Here is a 26,419-nt window from a genome sequence, read left to right on the forward strand (position 1 = left end):
CCAATAACTGAAAAGGGCCTACCAGATTTTTGAAACAAAATGTTTAAGCCCTTTCCTCGCAAAACGAAGGCCGCTTACGCAAATCAATGGCATCATCGTGTAGGAAAAATTCTATCCTACCCTATGATGCTGTTGTTTTGCGTGAGCGGCCTATTCTTTGCGAGAAAAAGGCTTTCAAAGTATTGATTACAAAAGCTGATAGGCCCATTTCAATTGTTGGTTGAGAACTTTCTAAATTGATGTGACAGTTGGCTTGACAGCTGCAGAACGATGCGTCGACGGTTGGATCAAGGTAGTTGGAACTAATTAAGGTGTAGTTGTGTAAAAATTCACGGCTGTGGATAATGTGGAATTATCGAAGACATCAACCACGAAACCTTCCTATAGTATACACAGCAAAAAAAAATGCAGCTGATGTATATGAAATAATGATGTACACAGAAAAAAAAGTTGTTGAATATTAAATCCAAACTGCTGCACCCAGGTCAATCCATCGGTTGTGTAATATAACGTTGTACGATGTACATCGATTTTGCGAACAAAATTACATCCATTGATGTAATATTGTATCTGCTTATTGCTATTACATCATTATTTCATACATCAGCTTGAATTACATTGACCGATATTACATTTTTGTTGCTGTGTAATAGCAAAAAGCAGATGCAATAATACATCAATGGATGTAATTTTGTTCGCAAAATCGATGTACATCGTACATCGATTAAAAAAATATTATCGAAATAAAAATATTTGAGGTAAATATAAACGTAAACTCAGTTTGTTCTGGCCACAAAAATAAATTAGATTTATTTCAAACGTATTTTATGTTTAATGTCATGTGACATCAATGTTTAAAATAAAAGTCATGCTACGTTTATTTTAAAAATATTCGTGTTGAAAATAAACGTGAATATTTTTGCTTTGACATTTTTTTGAATCTAAAATAAATATTTTTACTTTAAACATGATTTTGAAGTTTATTTTAAACATATAGGGTAGAGCGCTACTTCGTCGTAATCGTCCATTTCCGTTCTATCGAGCAGAAAACATCAGTATAATCCTAGGTATAATCAATGATTTCAAGGTGCACAAATCAGTAATACGTTTGTACCGATGCGTTAGTTCACAAGCTACAACACAAAGCGTATTAGAGCGTATTATGTGCATATTTACACTCATTGTTCTCAAAACAAAAGAAGCGCTCCTAGCAAACTCGCTTTTTCTACCTTCATCCGTAGGACGAAGAAAATCCAATGGCGTTTCAATGCGTTTGGACGGAATTGAAACTCGTAGGACGGATTTGGAATCAAGAAGCAGTGTTAGATTTTTAACAATATCTCAACAATGTGTGGCTCTTTATCAAATTCAACGGTACTTATGGAAAGGGGAATGAATTTAGAAGACATCTTGGGTAGAAAAATTTCGATAGCGATCGTCACCATTTTATGAATAATTATAAAGATGCTAAAAGTCTAATCGTGAATCGTTTATAAAGATCTTTCTCAAAATATTGCTACCAATCGTTACCAATGTTAAAATATCGATTGTGTTGCCAGATCAAAATATCGATTTCGGTTGTTAAATCAAAATATCGATACACAACTGCTGATTTTATTTGTGATTTTTTATCTGCATAATTTCTAGTTTCGATCCCATGCCATCTGGGGTGTACTTGATTTCGTTGTTGGTTGCTAATCCTCGGGTCCACGGCTGCTGTTGATGAGCTTATCAACGACAGGCAAACACACTCTAGTATGTGGTGTATTGAAATTTATGTAAATCTTTTCATACATGAATTCAATATTTATTTGTCATAACCATCAACCAGTCAGCCATGTAGGTGTAATAGAGATCAAAAAGGTATCAATTTTACTACAATGGTAAACATTTGCTGCGTCGCGGCCATCGGTCTTCTCGTTCATTTACCGGCAGATTGCTTCTTCCGATGAAATGCCGAATATGTCGATAAATAATATAAACATTGCCAACTGTCACCTGGTGTGTCTCGAACTCTCTTTAACCAGCGATGCAAATCGATAACCAGGAAATTATAAATGTGCATCGATGGCAATCTTTGTTGCTCTTTGTCAAAGTTCAAAGCTACGATGATATCAGTATTTAAATATTTTATATTTATTTATCAACAGCTTACTTGCTCTTACTTCCTACAGTAATCATAGAAAATTTAAAGTAAAGAATTGCCGACATAAATCTTTATTTCTGTATAAAGAACTTTGAAGAAGTTTCACGAATGGTTGGTCGGATACAAAAATAAGTAGTACACGAAACGAAAATCAATTATTTTATTCATGTGTTTCACTTATACATTTTTGCCAAAACATCAGCCTTATACATTCCATAATACAAACCACATAGGTCGTATAAGAATGCATAAAAGGTATGTGTGAGCGCTTATGCATTTCATTTGACACATGATCTTCATTAACTTTTTGCAAGGCGTCTGCTTATTAGTTGACTTATACATTTTATGAATAATCAGCAATAGAAATTTGCCAAAAGGTATAAGGAGATTTCTATCCGTGTAAGTATTTATTTGTGAGTAACAAATACTCATAAATGGGTAATCTTTTTACTCATTTAATGGGTAGTCCCAGTCTCCCTCGAAAATGCGGTTACCCGTGTAGATAAGCGGAGGCAAAGTAGAATGTAGCCAAACTAACTGTCAGTTAGTGTATAGTGACAATAGACCTTTTTGACGTTTAATCACCTTTCTTTATCTAGCACACATGGATGAATCGAAAACAAACCTTCCCACTAATCTATTTCCCTCTTGCTCGCACTCGTGCGCTTTAAATGGTACAGTAGTGTGCGCCGATTAAACGTCAAAAATCTCTATAATCAAACGAGCATGACGTCATCATGGAGTGTTTTGCAGGGGAAGTATTGTAATATTATGGGCACAAAACGCTTTCCACAATCCACATATTGATTTATTTGGCAGAAAACGGAAGAAGGAAATAATACGCAAACCACTCCTTGATTCAATGTTGCAAAGATTTGCTTTGCACTTCATTTTAAACTTTTGGGCACAAAACAAAACAAAACTGCACAACGAAGAGCTACATGATGGCATGAACATTTTTCACGAATGCCAGTAAGAGCATTTCTAGATAGAGCTGGAATTAGGGCGTAACAGCTTTTGTAAACAATGTCATCTATCGATGATTTCTAGGAACTAAAGGCACGCCCACGCAGACCAACATAACCATCGGATAGGGAAAGTCTTTCCCTACCCAATGAGGAGGTTGGTTTGTGTGGGCGAGCCTTGAGTTTCTAGAAATCATCGATTGAAATCATTGTTTACACAAGCTGTTAGGCCCTAATTCCAGCTCTATCTAGATTTATTTTTCATGGTTGCCAAAAACACTTTTTGTGCCTCCGCTTATCTATGGAATCTATAGTATCTATATATACTGATAAATTAAACTATTCCCATTTTGCTTGAAATTTAATCAATTTGACATTAAGCTCAGTTCAATCATATCGAATAATTAACAATTAATACTCTCTTTCTAAAAAATAATCATCTTATATTAAACCCAGTTTAATCATGGTTGATTAGACTGAAAATTATCTTTTTTGAATAAATTCTAATCATTTTTGAGTCTATTTTAAAACTTTTTGATTGAATTTTAATAGGGGAATTTACGTATTCTCGGCAACCTAAGCAGCGACCTTCTTTCTATAGCCTTTTTCTCTAAGGAACGCACACATATGCAGTATTGGTTTGTTTACAATCTATTGCTGCCAGCTGCTCTAACAATTTCAGTCGAAAGAATTGTCAAAAACTGTTTTGAAACGCTTTTACAAAGCTCCAATCTTCTCTAGTGAGAGCGAGTATTGTCGGCAACCAGTTTTTCTTCGGCAACCGTTCCATTTGAACTGCATGTAAATTTGCTGTTCTATTATCGGCAACTCGAAATCAGCTACAATTTGTAGTGCGTGTGTTTCATTTCAAGAAAACCTTGCTAGATTGCTTTTTCTCAGTGGTAAAAATATAGTCAAATTGAAGCTGAAAGCATAAGGAATCGTTTGCATGCATTCAGCGAAGTGTTTTCGTATGAAAATCCAGTGAAAATAGTGTGGGTTGCCGAAAATAGTCTGGCATGCCAAAGCCGTCATTTCCCCTATATTTGATTACATATTAATATTCAAAAAGAATAAAATTTAATACTGGAAAGATTACTTCGAATTTAATCATGTATGACTACTGCCGAAGTAATCATGGCTCGGACTCAATAAGGTGAAGCGGGAATCTGCATACTTTTTAAGCTTTTTTGATTTAATTTATCTTTGAGTGTACCAAACCACCGTCCTCTGTTGGAATGAAACCTCAGACTACACGCTATTTCAAAACTACCCAAATTTGGATAGAATCGAACCAGATCGGTAAAAACTGAACCTACCCAAAAATGGGTAAACTATGTTGGGAGTGACAAGTTGACAAATTGACATCATCGAAATTAGAGTCGGTGTATAATTATACACCGACTCTAATCGAAATGAATCCGATCGACTTTGTTCATTTGTCAACTTGTCACTCCCAACATAGTTTACCCATTTTTGGGTAGGTTCAGTTTTGACAGATGGGCCAAATTTGGGTGGTTTTGAAATAGCGTATATTCAAGTCGAAACATCGAAATCGCTCTACACGGTAACCGCAAAATACCCAATAATGACTACAAAGTTAGAGTCGGTGTATAATGAGTCACGCCAAGAGAAAAACAGTCGAACTCGCATCACGGTTTTTGGAAGATTCCCATTATTTTCACTTGGCAACAGAGCACTTCTACAACAATTTCAAATGACTTCTAGCGAGAGAAAAAATATTGCGGCTGTAGTAAATCATTATATAAGTGATTTTGTCAAATTATCTTAACAAAAAATAGTAGAAATTCTCATTACTAATCATTACCGAGCGTATCCCATGACAATTTAACGCTCACTGCGTGTTTATGCTCATTTCTTCGATTATATTTTATATTTTATTGCAATACCTTTCGTGGACCTTTCATAACATCGTAATGTTTATTTACTTTGCACGATAGGTAGCCGGTTTGACAGTTCAATAGGTAGACTTGGCTTCACTCTTGGCGTGACTCATTATACACCGACTCTATACAAAGTAAGCATTTTCGAGGGAAACTGGGACTACCCATTCAATGAGTAAAATTTTACCCATTTATGAGTAATTTCAACTACAAAAACAAGTAGTAAGTATTCGTTTGTGAGTAACAAATACTCATAAATGGCTAATATTTTTACTCATTTAATGGGTAGTCCCAGTCTCCCTCGAAAATGCTTACTTTGTAATCATTATTGGATATTTTGCGATTACCGTGTACTAAGTGGCTCTACTCATTAATGAGTAAATTAGTTTAACAATAATTGTTAATTATTATGAGTAGCTGCTAACAGTATACAGGTATAATAAATTACTCATTAAAGAGTAATACCACTCTATTGAAAATGGGTTAAATTTTACTCATAATGTTGATTCTTACAGGTGTACACGGTAAGAAAAAAGTTCCCAACGACCAGTTCACTTTTACCTACTTTTGATTAGTTTGTCTCATTTTCTCCTTCTAATGTAGTCAAAAAAGAAGGAGCAAAAACCACCCTACAGGCACAGGAGTGGAACTTCAGATCAGAAAGTGGCTCCACTTGTCGCAAATGAACACTAGCGCACCTAGCGGTAGAAGGCATCTTCTGCCTGCAGTTAAGATAGGCAGCATCCTATGATAGTGTGAGTGCACATAGAAAGACCGTGTGGAACGCTACCACAATACATCGCTTGTTGAGCAGAAAAACGAACCATCTTTTGATTCACCGATTTGTTTGCACTTCCCCTTCTGTTCTGTGCTACAGGGGTAGTAAAGTGTGGGAACCCAACGTTGGGTATAATAATATTTACCTACTGTTGGGTACAACTAACTTACTTTTGGTTAAAAACCCTAATAAAAATTGTATGGTTAATTTGCTTAACGACGTGTTCTGGGTATCATCCAAACCATTTGTGGAATAGTTCAATGATTTGGGTTATCGTTCGTTTATGGTTATTTTTTATTAGGGAAGCTAGTGGAAAATTCCATATTCCAATGAAAATTACTTTGACCCGCTTTACCTACTTTTGGGTTCCTGCACTATAGTGCCGAGATGAGTGGAAAGAACTTAATGTTGAGAACTTTTTTCTAACCGTGTAGTATTTCTAGTGTAGGTACACTTAGAAAATTTCAAAGATTGTTTTTATGTGTCCCACCGCACATCAGGTTTATTCGAATACCCCGTTCACATTACAGCCTATATATCACGTAATATCAGGCATAACATTTGATAACGGCACAAAAGCATATGTAAACAAACTTTCTAAGGCCCTTTAAATGCGAAACAAAGTACGCCCACGCAAACCAACAACACCATCGGATAGGGGCAACTATCACCTTTGCACCTTATGCTGTCTTGCAGTGAGTACTCATACATAGGATTTCCAGTGAATACTAGATGTATGAGTGCTCATTGCAAGACAGCGTACACTCAAAAAATAAATCACATTTCCGATGGAAAATATCCATTAGAATTTCACATAACTTTCATGTGATCTCACAATTGTGAATCGCACCACGAAATCACATGAACCTTATGTGTCCAATTAAGTTCATGTGATTTATCACATAGAATTCATGTGATCATATGAATGTTATGTGAATTTCAGGTAACAATCATTAATTTTGTTATTGGAAAAATATCATGTGCGTTCCCAATGGAAACTATATAAAAACTTTTTTCAGTGTATATCACGTGATATACGCTGTTATGTGAACGGGGTATAAAGAGATTTGCAATGAAATCCAAATGAATTCGGAGAAAAGTTTTATGATAATTCCGAGAAAAAGCCATTTCAAGAAAAATGTCTAGAGAATTCTAAGTAAATTTTCAGATGAATTTAGAGGAGAGCTCCATGATAATACATAATAAACAGAATTGAAGTGAACTGCATGGAAATTCTATGGAGAATTCAGGCTAATTCTAAATATAATTCGAAGTTAATCTTAGGATGAATTATTTGGAGTGTTCTTAAATATTATTAGGAAATGTTCAAGGGAATCTCAGAGAGAATCTCAAATTTATTTTAGAGAAACTCTGAAAATAATTCTGCGAAGGGGAATGATTCTAAAGAAAATTTGAGAACATATCATAAAACATCCTTTCATTAGCTCTTTTTCAAGGTATATAAAACATAGACACATGTTGACAACTTTGAAAGCAGAAACAAACTTTTTTTTCTCTCGGAATTTTGATAATTTTCTCGGTTGTGCGATATACATTTTAATTAAGCATATAAACAACTGCGATTGGATCGAATCGAATACTTGGTTAAATAGGTCATTACTTAGACAGCAGATTTTTTCCTGGATGAAGACAACCGGGAAAATTATCAAAATTCCGTGAAAACATCCGAAAAGAAAGGGGAAATTGCTAATCGGAATTTGCTGGTTACCATGCGGTCACAGAACAGAAGGGGAAGTGCAAACAAATCGGTGAATCAAAATGTGGTTCGTTTTTCTGCTCAACAAGCGATGTGTTATGGAAGCGTTCCACACGGGCTTTCTATGTGCACTCACACTATCATAGCATGCTGCCTATCTTAACTGCAGGCAGAAGATGCCTTCTAAAGCTAGGTGCGCTAGTGTTCGCAAATGACAAGTGGAGCCTCTTTCTGATCCGAAGTTCTACTCCTGTGATGCGGTTGTCATACTAATCATCCTTCCCTCCTCAAAAGACCGTGGCAAGCGGTGGACTGATCTAACTGCCATATATGTGGTTCTGTGTAAAATTCCACTTGTTCTGATCAGAAACGGAGTAGCAATTACAATATCCACGGTCTTAAAAAATATCAATAGTATGCTATTTTTTCAATAGTTACTCGGTTCAATGTTCATGAATACCTTTGGACGAGAAAAATGAATACACGCAGAAGCTTAATTAAGTACTGACTATTTAATGGTAGATTGACAATCATGAGACGGACCGAAAATTTGTGGATCACCTGTGCTATCATGGGAAGGAGAGGGTTAATAATTTCAGATCAGGGATAGATAACAGCACAAACCACCAATCTTAACAAACCGGTAATTATACACTCAGGTCTTTTTTACACAGAGGTATACCAACCGGTGGCAACTAACGATTTCAAATTGGCTCACTACTTGACTAGCCCATTGGTCCTAAGCAAATCGATTAACGTACCCCATTCTGGTCGAAATTCCATTACTACTCTATGTTTGTTTTGATTCGCTATGATAGTTTGACAGGTAAAATGAGGGGCTCGTGGATTTTCCTATGTTTCGAGGGGTGCATCGATTAGTTTGGGACCGAAGAGAGTACCAGAGCTGAGTCAAAAAGTTGAGTACGTTTCTTCGGGACCTTCCAGTCTTAAGCTGGGTTTAGACAGGGCAAATCAATTGATCAAGTCAGTTGAATTCAACTGACTTGAACGCGAATTGAACGTGTAAACCATGCCATTCAACTGACTTGATCAACTCACTTGAATTGAAAAAAGTTGAACCAGGCTCATCTTTTCAAGCCAATTGAATTCAACTGAGTTGATCATTTGACTTGCCTAGTCTAAACCCAGCATTAGAGTTACCTCTATGGGTATACCGTGTAAAAAACGTCTAAAAAAACCTACCAAGATTTTGATTTTTCACGTGCTAAAATATATTTATAACAAATATGCTAATGTCATTCGTAAATATAGACATATTTAAAAAAAAAATCTGTTTTTACACAAAAAATTGTGAAATTTTTTTCGATTCTTGATTTTTGATTGCTGGAACCAGTTCACTTTTTGCACGAGGTGCTTAAAACCATTTTTGTTGTTCATTCAGAAGTTCTAGTTATGGAACTAGAACAACCGATCGGCAAAGGTTAAATTAATGAACTCATCGGGAGCTAGGGCTACTAATACCAACAATCAATACGAAACTAACGATTTTAAATTGGCTCACCACTTTAGTAGCCTATTGGTCCCAAGCAAACGATTACCGTACCCTATTGTAGTCGAAATTCTAGTACTACGCAATGTTTGTTTTGATTCGCTATGAAAGTTTGACAGATAAAATGAGGGGTTATTGGTTTTTCCTATGTTTCGAGGGGTGAATCGATTAGCTTGGGACCGAAGAGAGTACCAGAGCTGAGCCAAAAAGTTGAGCAAGTTATTTCGGGACCTTCTAGTCTTAGAGTTACTTCTATGCTAATACCATAGAGGTAACTCTAAGACCACTGGGTCCCGAAGAAAATCATTATTATTTTTGGCTCACTCAGTACCAGAACAACGGTCCCAAGCAGTCCCGAGCTATTTCACTCACCCCTGCATGTTCTGCATGAATCCACACACCCCTGATGTTATCTGTCAAACTTTCATAGCGAATCAAAACAAACATAGTGTAGTAATAGAATTTCAACTAGAATAGGGTACGTTAATCGTTTGCTTGGGACCAATAGGCTACTAAAGTGGTGAGCCAATTAAAAATCGTTAGTTTCGTATTGATTGTTGCTAATACCCCGTTCACATTACAGCCTATATCACGTAATATAGGCTGTCTTGCAATGAGCACTCATACAAAGGATTTCCAGTGAATACTAGATGTATGAGTGCTCATTGCAAGACAGCGTATATCACATGATATACGCTATAATGTGAATGGGGTATAACCAACAATCAATTCGAAACAAACGATTTTAAATTGGCTCACTACTTGACTAGCCTATTGGTCCCAAGCAAATCGATTAACGTACCCCATTCTAGTCGAAATTCCATTACTACACTATGTTTGTTTTGATTCGCTATGAAAGTTTGATAGATACAATGAGGGGTTCGTGGATTTTCTTATGTTTCGAGGGGTGCATCGATTAGCTTGGGACCGAAGATAGTACCATAGAGGTAACTCTAAGATTAGTAGGTCCCGAATAAACGTGCTCAACTTTTTGACTCTGCTGTGGTACCATAGAGGTAACTCTAAGACTAGAAGGTCCCGAAATAACGTGCTCAACTTTTTGGCTCAGCTCTGGTACTCTCTTCGGTCCCAAGCTAATCGATTCACCCCTCGAAACATAGGAAAAACCAATAACCCCTCATTTTATCTGCCAAACTTTCATAGCGAATCAAAACAAACATTGCGTAGTACTAGAATTTCGACTAAAATGGGATACGTTAATCGTTTGCTTGGGACCAATAGGCTAGTCAAGTAGTGAGCCAATTTAAAATCGTTAGTTTCGTATTGATTGTTGGTGGTACTATCTTCGGTCCGAGCTTCGGTCCCAAGCTAATCGATTCACCCCTCAAAACATAGGAAAATCGTCAGTTTCGTATTGATTGTTGGTAGTACCAGAGCTGAGCCAAAAAGTGAGGCTCGTTTCTTCGGGACCTTCTAGTCTTAGAGTTACCTCTATGGTATAACAGTTTTTAGAAGTGCTCAATTTTTGCGTATTCTTGATACATTAAAATAATTATATCTTTAAAAATTCTCATGAAACCCCCTAATGTTTATACATATGACCGTCATAAAGCTGTAGGTAATGGTTGCAGCTGCAATAAAACCTTCATACATTTTGAAGATAGCCAAGCAGCTCTAGATTTGTTACTTGGGTTATCATCTCGATCCTGTTGCTCCCTTGCACCTGACAACTGCGTTGTTCCTAAGCATATGCACAATTCATTCTGATCGATAGGAGGTTCTCATGTGTAAAAGGTTATTTATAGTGTGTGGAATCATAGATTAGAATGAAGATTCGTCCATGATTCCTTCAGTGTTGTAAGAAGGATTATGATGAGGCTGTGAATAAAGGGTGATACGGTCAAAATTTGGTCAAGGGAAAACGCGTGTAAATCGGTGAAATCGTTTATTTAAAAAATCAAATTAAATTTCTTTTTCAAGTTCAATTAGTATAAAATTCAGGGAAAATATTCAGTTAGGCTTCCGCTTTTCCAAATCCGAATTGCCGGGCCTTACGCTTATGCCCCTGCCATCAGATTTTGTACAGCCACCTTGTCCACCTTCTTCGCCGCAGAAAGCCAGTTTGCCTTGAACTGCTGCTCGCCCTTAGCAGTTTTTTTGGTCTTCTTTAGGTTCCGCTTGACAATAGCCCAGTATTTCTCAATTGGGCGGAGCTCTGGCGTGTTGGGAGGGTTCTTGTCCTTGGGAACCACCTGCACGTTGTTGGCGGCGTACCACTCCATGGCCTTTTTACCGTAATGGCAAGATGCCAAATCCGGCCAAAACAGTACGGAACAACCGTGTTTCTTCAGGAAAGGCAGCAGACGTTTATTCAAACACTCTTTCACGTAAATTTCTTGGTTGACAGTCCCGGAAGCTATGAAAATGCTGCTTTTCAAGCCACAGGTACAGATGGCTTGCCAAACCAGATATTTCTTTGCGAACTTTGACAGTTTCATGTGCTTGAAAACATCTGCTACCTTTCCCCTTCCTTTTGCCGTATAAAACTCCTGTCCCTGAAGCTGCTTGTAGTCGGCTTTGACGTAGGTTTCGTCGTCCATTACCACGCAGTCAAACTTCGTCAGCATCGTCGTGTACAGCCTCCGGGATCGCGCTTTGGCCGTCGTATTTTGTTTATCATCGCGATTTGGAGTCACTACCTTCTTGTAAGTCGATAGTCCGGCTCGTTTTTTGGCTCGATGCACGGTTGTAGACGATACACCTAGCTTATTTGCGGCATCTCGGAGAGAGAGGTTAGGGTTTCGCTTGAAACTACCGGCAACTCTCTTTGTCGTCTCAGCGGCTTCCGGTTTTCGATTTCCCTCCGATCCAGACTTCCTGGCTGTCGACAAACGTTCCCCCAACACTTTAATTACATTTGTAACGGTTGATTTGGCAACTTTTAGCGATTTTGCCAACTTTGCGTGCGAGTAGCTCGGATTTTCGCGATGCGCGAGCAAAATTTTGATACGCTGCTCTTCTTGCTTGGACGGCATTTTGACAACTGAAGAGTGAATTCCAAAATCAAAATAGGAGCAACATTCTACACACACACACACCTTCAAAATGAGGGGTGTTCAGGTTTTTTAAATGCAAAATTGAAAGAAATACGTCAAGTTGATATTGACCAAATTTTGACCGTATAACCCTTTAGTATTAACGGTTTATTTTTATTTTAGGATGGTGGAGGAAAAAACCGCTCCGTGAAAAATTGCTGAGATTTCTTCGCCCACTGTTACAAAACCTTCACATTTTTTTTTAGAATATCTACAATAAATATCAATAAATCAGAAAATGAAATGAGTGAAAGATACATTCAGCTAGAAAAATCTGAGAAATGCTTGAATATAATATAAATCAGATACGAGTGATAATCTACTATCATCTACCAGGTGTTGCATTATCTGTCTCAAAGAGAAAATATACAGATTTTTGTGTCATCTGCGGTTATCAAAGCAGCTTTAGAATCATAACTGTCTTACAATGAGCACTCATTCGTAAAATTTTCACTGGAAATCATTTGTATGAATTTTGATATCAAGATAGCCTATATTATATGATATCATAGTCTGAATGTACAAAAAAAAAACTATGAAGTGTGACCATGAATGTGCTCATAACTTATTATACAAATAATGCTCATGCTCATAGTTTGTCATACAAGTGTATCCGCGGCAATAGAAAAGGGTTCACACTGACGGATTGAAAGGAAAATATTTCACAATGTTTATCAAACAATTAAGCAATAAGTTTGAAATGCGAAGAAGAAGAAGAAGAGGAATAAAAAAAGTATATTGCTAATATAATATATTTGCTGTTAATCTTGTTCCCGGAACTGAAAACTAATTTCAGAGCATGCTCATTGGGTCAGTATCTAGCCGGGCATTGTTAGAAACAACTAGTGCTCTTCTTCGGAGGTGGCGCTAAAGATATTCGTCCTGGGAACAAACAGTCTCGGATCCGCTACAATCGTTTAGCACTAACTTTGAAGCATGACGGTGGAAAGGCTATTATGTTTTGCGCTTTGACAGAAGGAGAGACGGAGCTTATTGACTGGAATTGTGTTCTCTTGCTGTGTTTTCGGATGAAAGAATCGATTCTCTTACTAAACCACATTTTGTTAATTGCTTTTTTTTTATTATATCCTTTATATAAGTTTGTTCGCTTTTTGTAAATAAATTTTCAAGCTAAGTGTCTTCTTCGTATTTCTCATTTGTTTGCCGCACTATCTTCATTTTCACGGTTGATCCGTAGCATAATTCGTTTGTAATGTTTTTATCTCGTTTCTCTTCTCCAATTTTTACGACTCTTCAGTTTCCACCGGCATAAGCAGAGTGGTGGCAATAAATTAACAGTTTGCTTGTTTTCATTTCTTCAATTTCAGCTTTCATAAAATTCTCCGGGTGTACTCTTTTTTTTCCTCATTTGGCTCACTTCTGTTTCTGCTGGCTCATCACTAAACCGCAAAATTAAAATACAAGAAGCGAAATAAAATCCAAATCGCATTGAGATTCCAATCGCGCAAAACAAAAAAAAAAAAACATCATCAGTTTATACGACCCTCTGGGTGTTTCGTACCCTTAACATTGCTGTTCTCTTGAGGTTTTCCACTCGTTTGTTCAGGTAGTTCCACTACTAAAGCTGCACATACACATTTAAAAAAAAATAATTGATTCTCTTGTTGGTTGGCAAAAATAAAACGGTACTCTCCCCGTGGCGAGATTCGTCGATTGTACCAAAAAAAGAAATTTGTCATTTTTTCACGCTGCCACGATCACACTTGCTGTCGCAGCCATAGCGCGCCAAACTCCCATTACCTATTCCATTATCGTACGACATGTAGTAAAAGTGTGGAATTTTTCGCCGCTACGGTCATCGCCAGCCGGGCGCTGAGTTCCTTGTTCAGTTCGTGCCAAATACACTTGCCAATGAGAGACACACTTTCGATCGAGGGCCTACAGATGACCAACAGAGTAAGGCAGATCCCGTCCGTTGGATTGGCCTGTGAACTGGTGCTATGATGCTCGACGGTCAGGACTCCATGCGGTCGATGTTGCGGAAGGTCGGCCCCAAACAGTTCGATCATGAACTTTTTAAGGGTAGAGTGGATGCTGCGACCGGGATGAATTTCCACGGTTGGGAAATGGTAGGCCGTTTTCTCGCTGAGAAGAATGAATACTTGGTTGGTGGTTTTGTTCTTGATGGCAACCACTACCCGGAGATAGTTTTTATAGTGAGCTTTCTTGGCCGGTAGAATATCCCTGTGCCAACTGGGGTCTTTGGGAATGCGACGTTTGTGATTCCGTGCCAAATCTATAATGGGGATAATATCGTTAGCGCGGAGGTTCAGTTCGTCTAGGTTTCCAATCCATTTGGCTTGTATGGATTCGTGATCCGCTTGGGAAGGGGTTTTGAGTTCACCACCCACTGCTCTTCCCGTCAGCACAAACCTAAACCACGTTCCCCCAGCTGACTCTACTGCCAGCAGCGTTGTTATATCGACCTTAAGTCCAGTCTCCTCCAAGACCTCTCGTGCCCCAGCTTCCATGATCGTTTCACCGGGTTCCATTCGACCTGCTGGTAGGTACCACTTTCCTGCACACGATTCCTTCGCTTCTTGCATCATCAGCACCTCGTTTTTGTCGTTGATGATTACACAAGCTACCACGTAGGTCACACTTTTGCCCACAATCGGGACATAGTCCGAAGAGGCCAGCGGTTTGACCCCTTGCGCCTCGGTGGCCGCATTCTGTTCTTCCAGCGAAAAGTCACACAACTCACTGGTCAGTTCGTCCAGATATTGTCCTTCCAGCACCCGAATCAAGTTATTCTCCATCTTTATTGCTTCTAGACTCCGAAACCACTTCAAACGATCATATCCGTCACTAGGAAGCCACTCGCGCGCGATCTGGCGTAATCGATATAGAATTCGAAAGCAGCAAACAAGTTACCCGCACCACGCCGTTGTTGTTGATCGATGGAATTTCAAAAAGAGACTGAAACCGCGACGAGACTACACGATCGCGCTCGGTTGAGCCCGCGAAGAATGTTTGAGGCAGAGGGGCAAAAAACTAGTTGTGGATCGATCGTGAACTCTCTTCTCCGTCTCAATGGGTCACCTCGACATCACCCAAGGGAACCACGTTTCGCTCTGTTTTTGAGGTATTCCTTCTTTGAGTCGTGTTTCGTACGCTCCGGAAAAGCCTACGATTTTCGAGCTTTTCGTTGTTTTCGGTTACACGTTGACCGGCGCAGGTGAGATTCATTCACCCTTTCCTGCAATTGGTTCAGATATCTGCGGTCCGATGTTTTCCGTCCGGCACTAAGCGGTGTCCTCTCCTGCCAATGGCACCAACCGTCTATTATCTGCTATTCCTCTCTTGTTTGCTTTCCAAATTCTACCTGGAGTGGGCCCATCCAGACGGAACTCCGGTAGAGAAGGGTGCCTGGGCCAGGCCTGGGGAGGAGGAAGATTATCGACCAACAAACGTCGATGCTTGGTGGAGCTTAACACGACAGCATTGTTGATGGAAGCTGCGCGCGGAGGGTAACGGTTCTTTTTCCGACCACTTCGGGGCGGTGCGGCGTTTTCTTGTGATGGTTAAAAGTGTGCTCTGTTTTTTTGGAAAGGAAGAAACGATACAAAAGAAAAGAAGAGAAATTAATATCTTACACCAGCTTCACGCAGATATTGCTCGCCTGGCTACGACCATAATTGAGGCACGCGTGATAACGAGAGCAAAATGAATAAGTGGGCTAATTAGAAAATGGGTGTGCTAAGGCGAATAAAACATGGAGTGAATATTTTTCAAAAGATGTGAGACATTCCGTGACATTACTATTTTGATTTGATGGAAACAGATGAATGTAATCAAGAATTTAGAACCGGCGTTCAGAGCAATTTACCAAAGTTTGTGATTTCCCACTTTCTGATATCTCAAGCTGAACATTGTATTACACACTTAGATTTTTTTGCCGAGATGGGCACCACCGAGCAGCTCGGCATTTTATTTTACTAGATCTCAGTGAAAAAAATGCCGAGATACAGCAACATTTATGTTTGTTAGCTGAGATCTCGGCAAATTTTCAACTGAGATCCGTGGGACTTCTTCCTCCTCCTCTATGGTTGCTCATATGAGCTCTGCAGCTCGCTGCTTGCAGGCAGCCTTTCGTTGTTGTTGAAAACACTCCTGCTGCTGCTGCTGCTGCTGCTGCTACTTCTGCTGCTGCTGGACTGGACACCACCACTTACGGTGATTGAATGAGCACTGCCCAACAAACAATTTGAGTTGAATAATGGCTGAATAAACAATTTTATAGCTGAAGAAGCAAATTTTTGCCTGAATAAGCTCTTATTCTGCATGCAATGTTTGTTGGGTGTTCAATGGGACCGCATCGAATTCGATTTTTAAGTCTGTGTTAGGGAATGCACTGTTTTCAGACATTCGGTGATAATTTTGATCACCATTGCAACAGTTGGACATTTGGTATTTTTCAATAGTGACCTATTGAAAATTAACTAAGTGTTCATTTTAGTAGATTGGTAGATAAATTTCCAATCGTTTGGCTTGTTTAGAATTAAAATCTATCTGCTATTGGTCGAAACCTGACCTCTTTTCGTAATGCTGTGCATTTTAGTTTTTTAAATCGCGGGGATTCTATAGATCCTGTGGAGATCTATCTAGCCCTGATGTATGTGTTGGTAGAGGGAAAAATGGAAACTTTGCGGGAGACGATGTCTTAACACTCGAAAGCAATTTTGTGAAATATTAAGTAAAACAAATCCTAGCTAGTTCTGCATGATGATTTTGTTTGATTTTATTTATTTGTAAAGTCGCCGGGAAATACCAGCTGGTGATTTGTTTTTATGATAACTCCTTACTTGAAAACAGGCAAAAACTCACAAACAGGCTGCTTTTTCATGGTATACAGTGTGATAATTCAATAATCAATAAATTATCTCAACATTTAGTGGCAAACCATTCATAAATTTTGGTAACATACAAAAAATTGTATAATCCACAATAAATTTCATATGTAAGCGCCGATTGAAACAATCTTTTCGGCGTCACTACAAGGGTGATTGATTAAACGAAAGAAACGAATCGTGCGGAATGAAAGCCGAGGAAAAACTAATTGCACCAATATATTCAGGCCTACAATTCCACACCTTCTATAGACAGGTTGCGCCTTGATAGCTAGCTAGCTGCTTGCGGGAACTGATGACCTTGACCAATGTCCAAATAATACTCTTTAACAAATTTTTGGTGGCCCTGAAAAGGACCGTTTTGTAGTAATGGTTGAGTAATTCTGAGCTGGGTGTTCAACACGGATGAGGCTGTCGAGCTGTATGTCGTTTGGAGCGAGGGTGACACGCTTGGAATAGATGACCGACCCACAGCGACTCACGAAGAGCTACTGATTCAGATCCATAGCATAGCGGTGCAGCTCCTTTGATGGTTGCTTATGTGGGCTCTGCAGCTCGCTGCTTACATGCAGCATTTCGTTGTTACTGGAGAACAATTTTCAACGCCACACGCCGAAAGCACTGCTACTGCTGCTACTGCTGCTACATAGTGGTGTGGTCGTTGGGAGCGTGTGGTTCTGAGTATGGCGATGAGTGTGCAAAATATTACGCAATTCCATCCTCCCTATTCGCACGCGCCCGAGGATCGGAGGCGAATGCCACTTCGACTTGTTTCGTCTAGTTACTACTCTCTGACGACTGTGCTGGGGAAGCAGCATATGCATGTAGGTAATTGGTGGATTTGTTAGTTAATTCGACGCTTTTGGACAATGCTGGACATTTACCAGTTTTTCAATAGTTTCTTGTTGAAAATCAACTTTCAGAAGCATTGTTATCGATGCGTATCCATATTTCTGATCGATTAGTAATAAAATTATTGAAATTGGACCAGGGGCAGATGAGTTATTAACGTTCAAAATCTGTCTTAATTTGTTACATGTTCCATTTTCTGTTTTCACAAAGTGTACCCCCTTATAGAAATCAAAGACGTAGTCCTACGTCAAAAAAAGCCCAGCTGCTCGGTGGTGCCCATCTCGGTAAAAAATCTAAGTGTGTAGGTCCAAGTAACATTGACAGATTCTCTTTGTAGACTTTCTCTTTGTATCCCCACAGTCATGTAAAGACATTCTCAGGTATTTTCAGCACACAGATCGGTAAAAGAAGCTTTTATCTAGCATCTAACACGACAAAAACAACAAGAAACGGTTATAAGCTCAAGTTATTGACGAAAGAGAAAGTCGATGAAGAGAATCGATCAATGTTACTTAGGACCTAATGCAATGTTCAGCTTGATCTGTGCTGAATCTCGTTGACATAACAGTAAATGTAGAATATGTGATCAACCAGCAATCAAGATTTCAGTCATCTTTCAATAGTACTCGTGATTCTGTATTCCCTGCAAATTAAGTTCAATTTAGCTGTAATTTTCAGGATGTAGATCAAAATTTCATAACTATTGGCAGCGGGCTGTTCAACTATTCAAGATAGATCGTCATGGTTTTGGGTATGATTTTCTGAGTCTGTATGTCTGTACATTTTTTGTAACACGCTTCTTCTTTAAGTGCCTTTTTTAAAACTGTTATTTCTTAGTGTACAATAAACCTAACAGGTATTTATTTATATATTTAACTATTCATCTGACTGTTGTCTACATGAAATATCTTAAAAACTATACCATTCATGCATTTCTGATTCGAGTCAAAAAGCGAGTAGAAGGTTCCCCAAATTCAAACAATTCTGTTCGATGGTATCGTGGTTGGAGTAGGATACCACTTCGTAATGTTCTTGGCGGCACTCGGATATCTAACAGCGAAAGAAAACTCACGCAGTCAACATACCCATTCAACAACTTGGCAACAAATGCTGCCTGTTGATTCTTCCGTTGACGTTCCAGGGTTTCCAAACTCAGCGATCAAAATACGACGGGAGATTTTGCGGATCGCGTAGCCCGAGCAAAGTCGGTTCAAAATGAAAGCAAATCGATATTAAAGTTTGCAGTTCCTATCATAATGAAAACTTATTTTGATTTCAATTGTCGCGACATAAGCCTGATATTGTATTGTGCTTTCATTATGCAGTCAAGACGTTTTAAATGAAAGCAACTTAACTTGAAGTTCTGCTGTTAACATCTTGTTTACAATTTAATTAACGTTCATCTGTCGTTGAACTAATGATTATTGATTATTTGTTTTGTTTATCACATTTGAGGCCATTCGTGACTTGTCCGGGGTGAGATTTAAGCTCAAGTCTTTCAGCGTGAAAAGCATGGATGCTAACGATTTATGCCAGGCCCGTATTCAGGTATACATTATGAATGCAAAATAAGTAATCAAAATGATTTAATTGAAAGCAGGATTAGTTTCCCGTTTGATTCAACCGTGTAAAACTGTGCTCTCATTTTTGCTGTTTTAACAGTTAAGTCGACCAAAATGAGATCAACTGGAGTATTCAAAATAAGTTAGATCATAACAGTAAATTTTGATTTGAATTTGATCTCCAGCTTTGCTCGGGGCACGGTAGACTACGCAATGCCATTCTGATAAACTTTCGCTGAACACCTTCGATCCTCAAGTTCCATGTCAACTGATGAGGAAACCAGACCAAGGAGGCGTTTTCCAGGATAAGTCGAACAAGGGAGCAATAAAGAGCTTTCAAGCAGTGTGGGTTAGAGAAGTATTTTGATATTTTCGACATGATTCCTAACTGACGGTTAGCCTTGGTGATCACAGCAGAACGGTGGAGGTTAAACGTTAATTTATGATCTAGTAGAACGCCTAGATCTGGTCGGTTCTTTGTAGTACAACACCGTTGATCGAAAATAATCGGTTGCTTGATACGGTAAAACGACATTACAATGCATTTCGGTAGGCTCACGGTAAGCCTATTCCTATTGCCAACCAACGAATAGATCCAATAGCAATCGAAGACGAATACAATACTCAGTACATCGCACCACGAAATACAGCTTTAGGTCATCGGCATACGAAAGCCTGCAACCATCAACAAGCAATACGTCGTTGAAGACATGCTTGGCATACACAGTTTTATTCTCGAACTGCTCATTTGATAATAACTTTGCACACAGTTGACGAAACATAGTTCTGTTTGAAGCAGTAGATAGAATAGAGTTTAAGCTTGTTATAGATACACAAAAAAAAGTAGATTTTAATTCTAGTAATAAACTGTATTTGTTTTTGCGCTGTAGAAATGAAATGAGAAATGCTCATAGCACATCTTGGACTTTAAGTGTAAAAATTCATTGGTTTTGATTCAAATGTTTAGATTTACCTACTCTTTGCATATCTATAGTGAGCTATGATACTAATCTATCAATTACTTTAAAGGAAAACAAATTTCAACAACTGAGTGAAAAGTTATTACCAAATGAGCAGTTGGTGTGTACAACTGTGCATGCCAAGCATGGTTGAAGAATAAAAAATCAACAACAACGGGCAAAATTGCTACCCTGTGGTACACCCGGCGAGTTCCTAAAATACATGCGAGGAAGTACTGGAATCAAGTTTAACTCGCAAACACCTGCAAGACAGGTACGAGCAAAACCACGATGTCAACCGATCTGATGTGCCGAGTTTGGATAGCTTAGTCAACAGAATATCATGTACTTTGACTATATATTTTAGTATTACTTCTACGTGAAGTCAACGATTTACATAGTTGAAGATGCTAATTTCAAATAACAGACTGTAGTGGTAATTTTTATACGATAGATGGAGTAGATGAAAGCATATAGTTGATAGTTCCGTTAAAGTACGGCAGTGTGAAGATTGCATATAGATATTAGAATAGCGAGCTAGGACAACTTTTAAGGAAGGTACAAATCGGTTTTTTCATCTCTCTTTACCAAACTCCCCCTTTGGAGAGGGATGGTGAGGGGTGTCCCCCCCCCGCCACCACTGGAAAAAAAGAGATGAAACCCGACCCGCTCAAGTACCAACTGTGTGTTTGAAACAGTTCTACCGTAGTAGCTCGCTATTCTAATATCTATATGCAATCTTCACACTGCCGTACTCTAACGGAACTATCAACTCTATGCTTTCATCTACTCCATCTATCGTATAAAAATTACCACTACAGTCTGTTATTTGAAATTAGCATCTTCAACTAAGAATATCATGGTTGATCGTATCAAACGCTGTTTTCAGGTTCGTATAGATAACGCCCATTCTCCAGTTGTTCAAAACAGGTCGTGGTAAAATCCTGGAGATTTGTTGTAACCGAAAGTTCAGGCCTGAAGCCATGTTGGTTGCAGGAGGTGTACAATTTGGTACGTTCAAGAATTACCCCACTCGCAATTAATTCAAACAGGTTGATGATTTCTCTGTAGTGTTTAACATCACGTTTGTCTCCTTTCTTGTGTACTGGAACCATAAATGACCATCTAGCAATCGTCAACAAGCATCAATATATGCGTCTTCTCATGCTCTTGAAGTCCTTGAAGTTTTCAACGCAAAATCGAACAAAAAAAGTTAGAGTAAAACAACTGTTTTTTTTTAGATCTACCCTAACTCAATTTCTAAAAATTTCCAAGAATGTCCAAAAATAAATCTTTATTTTTTGGTTGCGTCTACAAATTTGCACATAATTTAATTCCAAGCAACTTTGCTGAAGAAAATAAAATTCTATCTCATTCTCTAATTTTTTTTCGGTATTAAGTTGGGGCGATTCTGAAAAAAAAACATCTTTTGCTCTAGATTTTTAATATCGATTTTATTATGGGATCTATCTGCGAAGGACTTCAATAACATGTGAAGACGTATATTTTGAGGATGTTGAGAATTTCAAGATGTTGTTTTATGAAAGTTATGAAATTTTTTGTGTTAACACAAATAATGTTTTTCATTTGTATTTTTCTCATAAAGGGTGCAAAATGGAACAAACAGTATTCCATAAATTTTGTACGCTGACTCATGTACTTTCAGAATATGCTTGACATTTTTGCACATGTTTGCTCCTTTTGCAGAAAAGAGTCATAAAAAATGGATTGTTTTTACACAAAAAACATCACAACTTTCGTAAAACAACAACTAGCCATTCTCAACAACCTTCAAAATATGCGTCCTCTCATTCTTTTGCGGCCTGTTAAAGGTGGTCCTTACAATTAAAAAGACAAAAAAACTAAATGTTGAAAAATTATCATATGATATATACCGTAAGTGGGGGTGAAAATGGGCTAAAGAAATCAAAATTTGTCGTTTCTAACTTTATAACATGCACATTTTAGCAAGATAAACAAATTTTAAGCATGTGAATATATTGAAACTGATATCTCATTTTACCAAAATTAAATTTCAAATAGACCAACGTAAAACCATAGAGGTAACTCTAAGACTAGAAGGTCCCGAAGAAACGTGCTCAACTTTTTAGCCTAGCTCTGGTACTCTCTTCGGTCCCAAGCTAATCGATTCACCCCTCGAAACATAGGAAAATCCACTAACCCCTCATTTTATCTGTCAAACTTTCATAGCGAATCAAAACAAACATTGTGTAGTACTGGAATTTATACTAGAATGGGGTACGTTAGTCGATTTCCTTGGGACCAATAGGCTAGTCAAGTAGTGAGCCAATTTGAAATCGTTAGTTTCGTATTGATTGTTGGTAAAACCTTATGTGAGGTGACATTCGGCCAACACATAAATTTTATTAAAATATCTTAAAATATATAAATGTAACGTAGTTATTAGGAGTACACTTGGTTATGAACACAATGTACTTCGTATGTATGGCAAAAGGTCGCGTGTAACCTTCTTCTATCCATATAGAAGTGTGTTCAAAGTTTTGATTGCCTGTGGACATATTAAAAACGTGTTTTTAATGGTTAATGTTATCCACACTTTACTCATATTCTAGTCATTATGTTCTGTATTTACATGGTATCGGCATAAATAAACATGTTTCATGTCTATGGATGTGTTTGGCTAATGGATGTATTTGGCTAATGACATTTGAGTTTCGAATCCGTTTCCCACCCTAGTCTTTTTGCGCAAGCATTCTACACAACAAACGTCTATTATCGACGATATGTGCGTGTGCCGCAACCACTCAGTATCAGTCGATGTGAACAAACACAGCTCATTTTTGTTGTGAATAGGGTTGTTCTAAAAATGGTGAAATAAATTAATTAATTTTCATATATTTGATTATAGCATGTTGAAACTTTCCACAAAGCTGTTCATAGTGTAATTTAAAGAAACTTTACTGGAAAAAACTATTGTCGTTAAACTGATGTTCATTTTTCTATAGTACACCCAATGTAAGATTCGCTTACAATTATGTGGGATTCATCATCAAAGGATGTTAGTGGATACCACATGAACCGTGGATGCAATATACCGAGCTGCGGTCCTATGCAAGAAAATGGAGAAAGAAAAATGTGGAGTGTATTAGTGAGTGAAATTAGTCATGTCGAAAAAAAAAAATTGTCGACTGGGGGACTCTCGAACCACGAACGTGACGATTATCAGACCTGTGCTTTCTGCACTGCTCTCTCCATGCTTCGAGAAATGAACAGGCTTAAAGCAAACAAGAAGCGCTCATTCCCTCACATAACGGGTGTTCAAAATGAGAATTTTTTCAGTCATATAGCTAGTATACAAATTTTTTTTTTAACGAATTCAGTATTTTTTATTAAAAACAATGTTTATTCTTCAAAAAAACGTCAATGAATATTAGAGAAGGGGCCCTGGTCAGCCGTACGACGCACACTGGGGCAGATCAGTGATTTTCTCGGAAAAAATTAATAACTTTTGAACAAAGCATCCAATCAGAATACTGTCTTCGGTAAAGTTGTTTGTATTAGTTAAGCGCTTCTTCTGAATAAATTAATTAGTTCGCAACTTGGTCGTAGAGATGGCGCGCGAATCTAACTTTTGAATAAAGCATCCTAGACGTATGGTGTTTTCAACAAAGTTTTTTATCTATTAAAATGAAGGAAAGTTGCAGAAGACTTAAAACTTCCATAACCTTTAGTTTGGGAGATATAGGGTATATTGAAAAATATGATGTCAAAATTCGTATTTGTTAACTTTTTTGTATATTTTCATATGTTTGCGCTGGTTTCTGCATTTATTCCAACGGAAACAAACTAGGTGCGAATTTTCATTGAACTGTTTGTGGAATTTATAGTGGTTTTAGTGAAATATTCTCGAAAAACAGGATATTTTGCCTCTATTTTAGGTGGGTGGGATTCTCGAAAGGGCAGCTAAGGGCAGCTGCACTTTGTCTCTTTTGCTAGCTCATGTCATTGTCTAACATATACCAGAAAACTGAAGACATGATATTCGATGATTTTTTTAAATTTCACTTTATATATACCGATAAAAACATCCTTTACATTGAAATGAACTGTTTCACATAATGAAAAACGTTATATAAATTTTTAACATGTCACCATTTTTAAATGCTGTGCTGAATTTTGAGATTGTTTACTTATTATGAGCTGCCAGCGGACCAGCCTGGCTGGCGGCCATGTTTTTGATGCTATCATCTATTTTTGACTCTCTGCTTACTACACGATTATCCGTCCCTTTCCACCATGTATACGTCAGCTCAATCAGCTGCATTACCCAGGTAAAGTTGTATATGTGACATCATCGTACAAGCTGTGTGCTGCCGTGCCACCGTGATCCTGTACAACGTACAATCAGGGTGCCTTCCATTCATTTTGGCGAAAAACATGTTTTATGAAATTATTGAATAATAAGATATTAAGATATTATTTTGTATGTGTAAGTAACAAGAAAATATTGTCAAGTTTATGTATGACACACAACACATGCAAATTTAGCTTTAACAGAGTCTTAATGAGCGATTTTCTGATCGCCTCTTCGCGAAGAGTGGGTGAGATAAATGACAAAATCGCTTATTGCGACGCTAATATAGCAAAATTGGTCGGTTTTAAGCGTCAGACCCAAACTTCACAATATTTTCTTGTTGCTTACACAAACAAAATATTATCATATAATCTTATTATTCCATAATTCCATAAGACATTTTCTTAGCCAAAATGAATGGAAGGCACCCTGCGTACAATTATCGATTACTTTTTCGAAGAGACGTATCAGCTTTTGTAAACAATGCATTTGATCGTCGGTTTGGTGTAACTGGTAGCTCATCCACGCATATCATGCAGGAGAAAATTTACCCTATCTGATGGTAGTGTTAGTATACGTGAGCGAGCTACCAGTTACGCCAAACCGACGATCAAATGCATTGTTTACAAAGCTTCGAAAAAGTAATCGAGAATTATTAATGTGCGTCAATGTTTCAGTAGTTGGTATCCATAAGCGTAAATTTTTTTCTCGTCTCAGTTCAGTGATCAATTTCCGGTGTTGAGCAATAATCCACAAAGTTGCTATAATGGATTCACCTTCAATGTAAATTTTCACAGTTGTTTATTCTATGCCATATGCTCAACATGCATTTCGTTTAGTGGTGTCTCAAAATTAATTTTAGTAAAGATAATAGATCACACAAGCACATCAAACTATTTTTACAACCAGATCCATTAATTACAAGTCTGCGAAAAAGACCGAAGAAAAATTCAGCCCAATTAATAAAAAAATAGCGAGGTATTGGCATTATTACAACCACCGGATTCATTTGACAAATAGTGACAATTAAGGACAACTGATTTCTAAATACTTCAACTTAAGAGATAGTTTAATCTTTAATCCATTACTGCTTCTGCAATTTAAAAAGTTTAACGAATAAAAATTATACATAACTGACAGGTTTCCTTATTAGTAGAGATACTTGTAACGGTTTACAAAAGGTGAAATTAAAAAAAATCATCGAATATCATGTCTTCAGTTTTCTTGTATATGTTAGACAATGACATGAGCTAGCAAAAGAGACAAAGTCCAGCTGCCCTTAGCTGCCCCTACGAGAATCCCACCCACCTAAAATAGAGGCAAAATATCATGTTTTTCGAGAATATTTCACTAAAACCACTATAAATTCCACAAATAGTGTAATGAAACTTTGCACCTAGTTTGTTTTCGTTGGAATAAATGCAGAAACCAGAGCAAACATATGAAAATATACAAAAAAATTACAAATAAGAATTTTGGCATCATATTTTTCAATACACCCTATATCTCCGAAACTAAAGGTTATGGAAGTTTTAAGTCTTCTGCAACTTTCCTTCATTTTATTAGATAAAAAACTTTGTTGAAAACACCATACGTCTAGGATGCTTTATTCAAAAGTAAGATTCGCGCGCCATCTCTACGACCAAGTTGCGAACTAATTAATTTATTCAGAAGAAGCGCTTAACTAATACAAACAACTTTACCGAAGACAGTATTCTGATTGGATGCTTTGTTCAAAAGTTATTATTTTTTTCCGAGAAAAT

General features: G+C 37.8%; 1 protein-coding gene across 1 annotated transcript in view; it reads right to left on the reverse strand.

Moving 5' to 3' along the window:
• Positions 1–13,181: 13,181 nt before the first annotated feature.
• Positions 13,182–26,419, reverse strand: part of LOC135714370 (8-oxo-dGDP phosphatase NUDT18-like) — a 249,672-nt gene continuing 236,434 nt past the window's right edge. Inside the window, exon 2 of the mRNA XM_065237751.1 lies at positions 13,182–14,928. Within this exon, the coding sequence (XP_065093823.1) occupies positions 13,846–14,856 (1,011 nt within the window). The 5' untranslated portion in view covers positions 14,857–14,928 and the 3' untranslated portion in view covers positions 13,182–13,845. The remainder of the gene's footprint in view (positions 14,929–26,419) is intronic.

This window comes from Ochlerotatus camptorhynchus, unplaced genomic scaffold (assembly GCF_037179485.1).
Source record: "Ochlerotatus camptorhynchus isolate MF236.1 unplaced genomic scaffold, CSIRO-AGI_Acam_v1.1 ptg000004l, whole genome shotgun sequence".
In the NCBI taxonomy this organism is placed as follows: Eukaryota; Metazoa; Arthropoda; class Insecta; order Diptera; family Culicidae; genus Ochlerotatus; species Ochlerotatus camptorhynchus.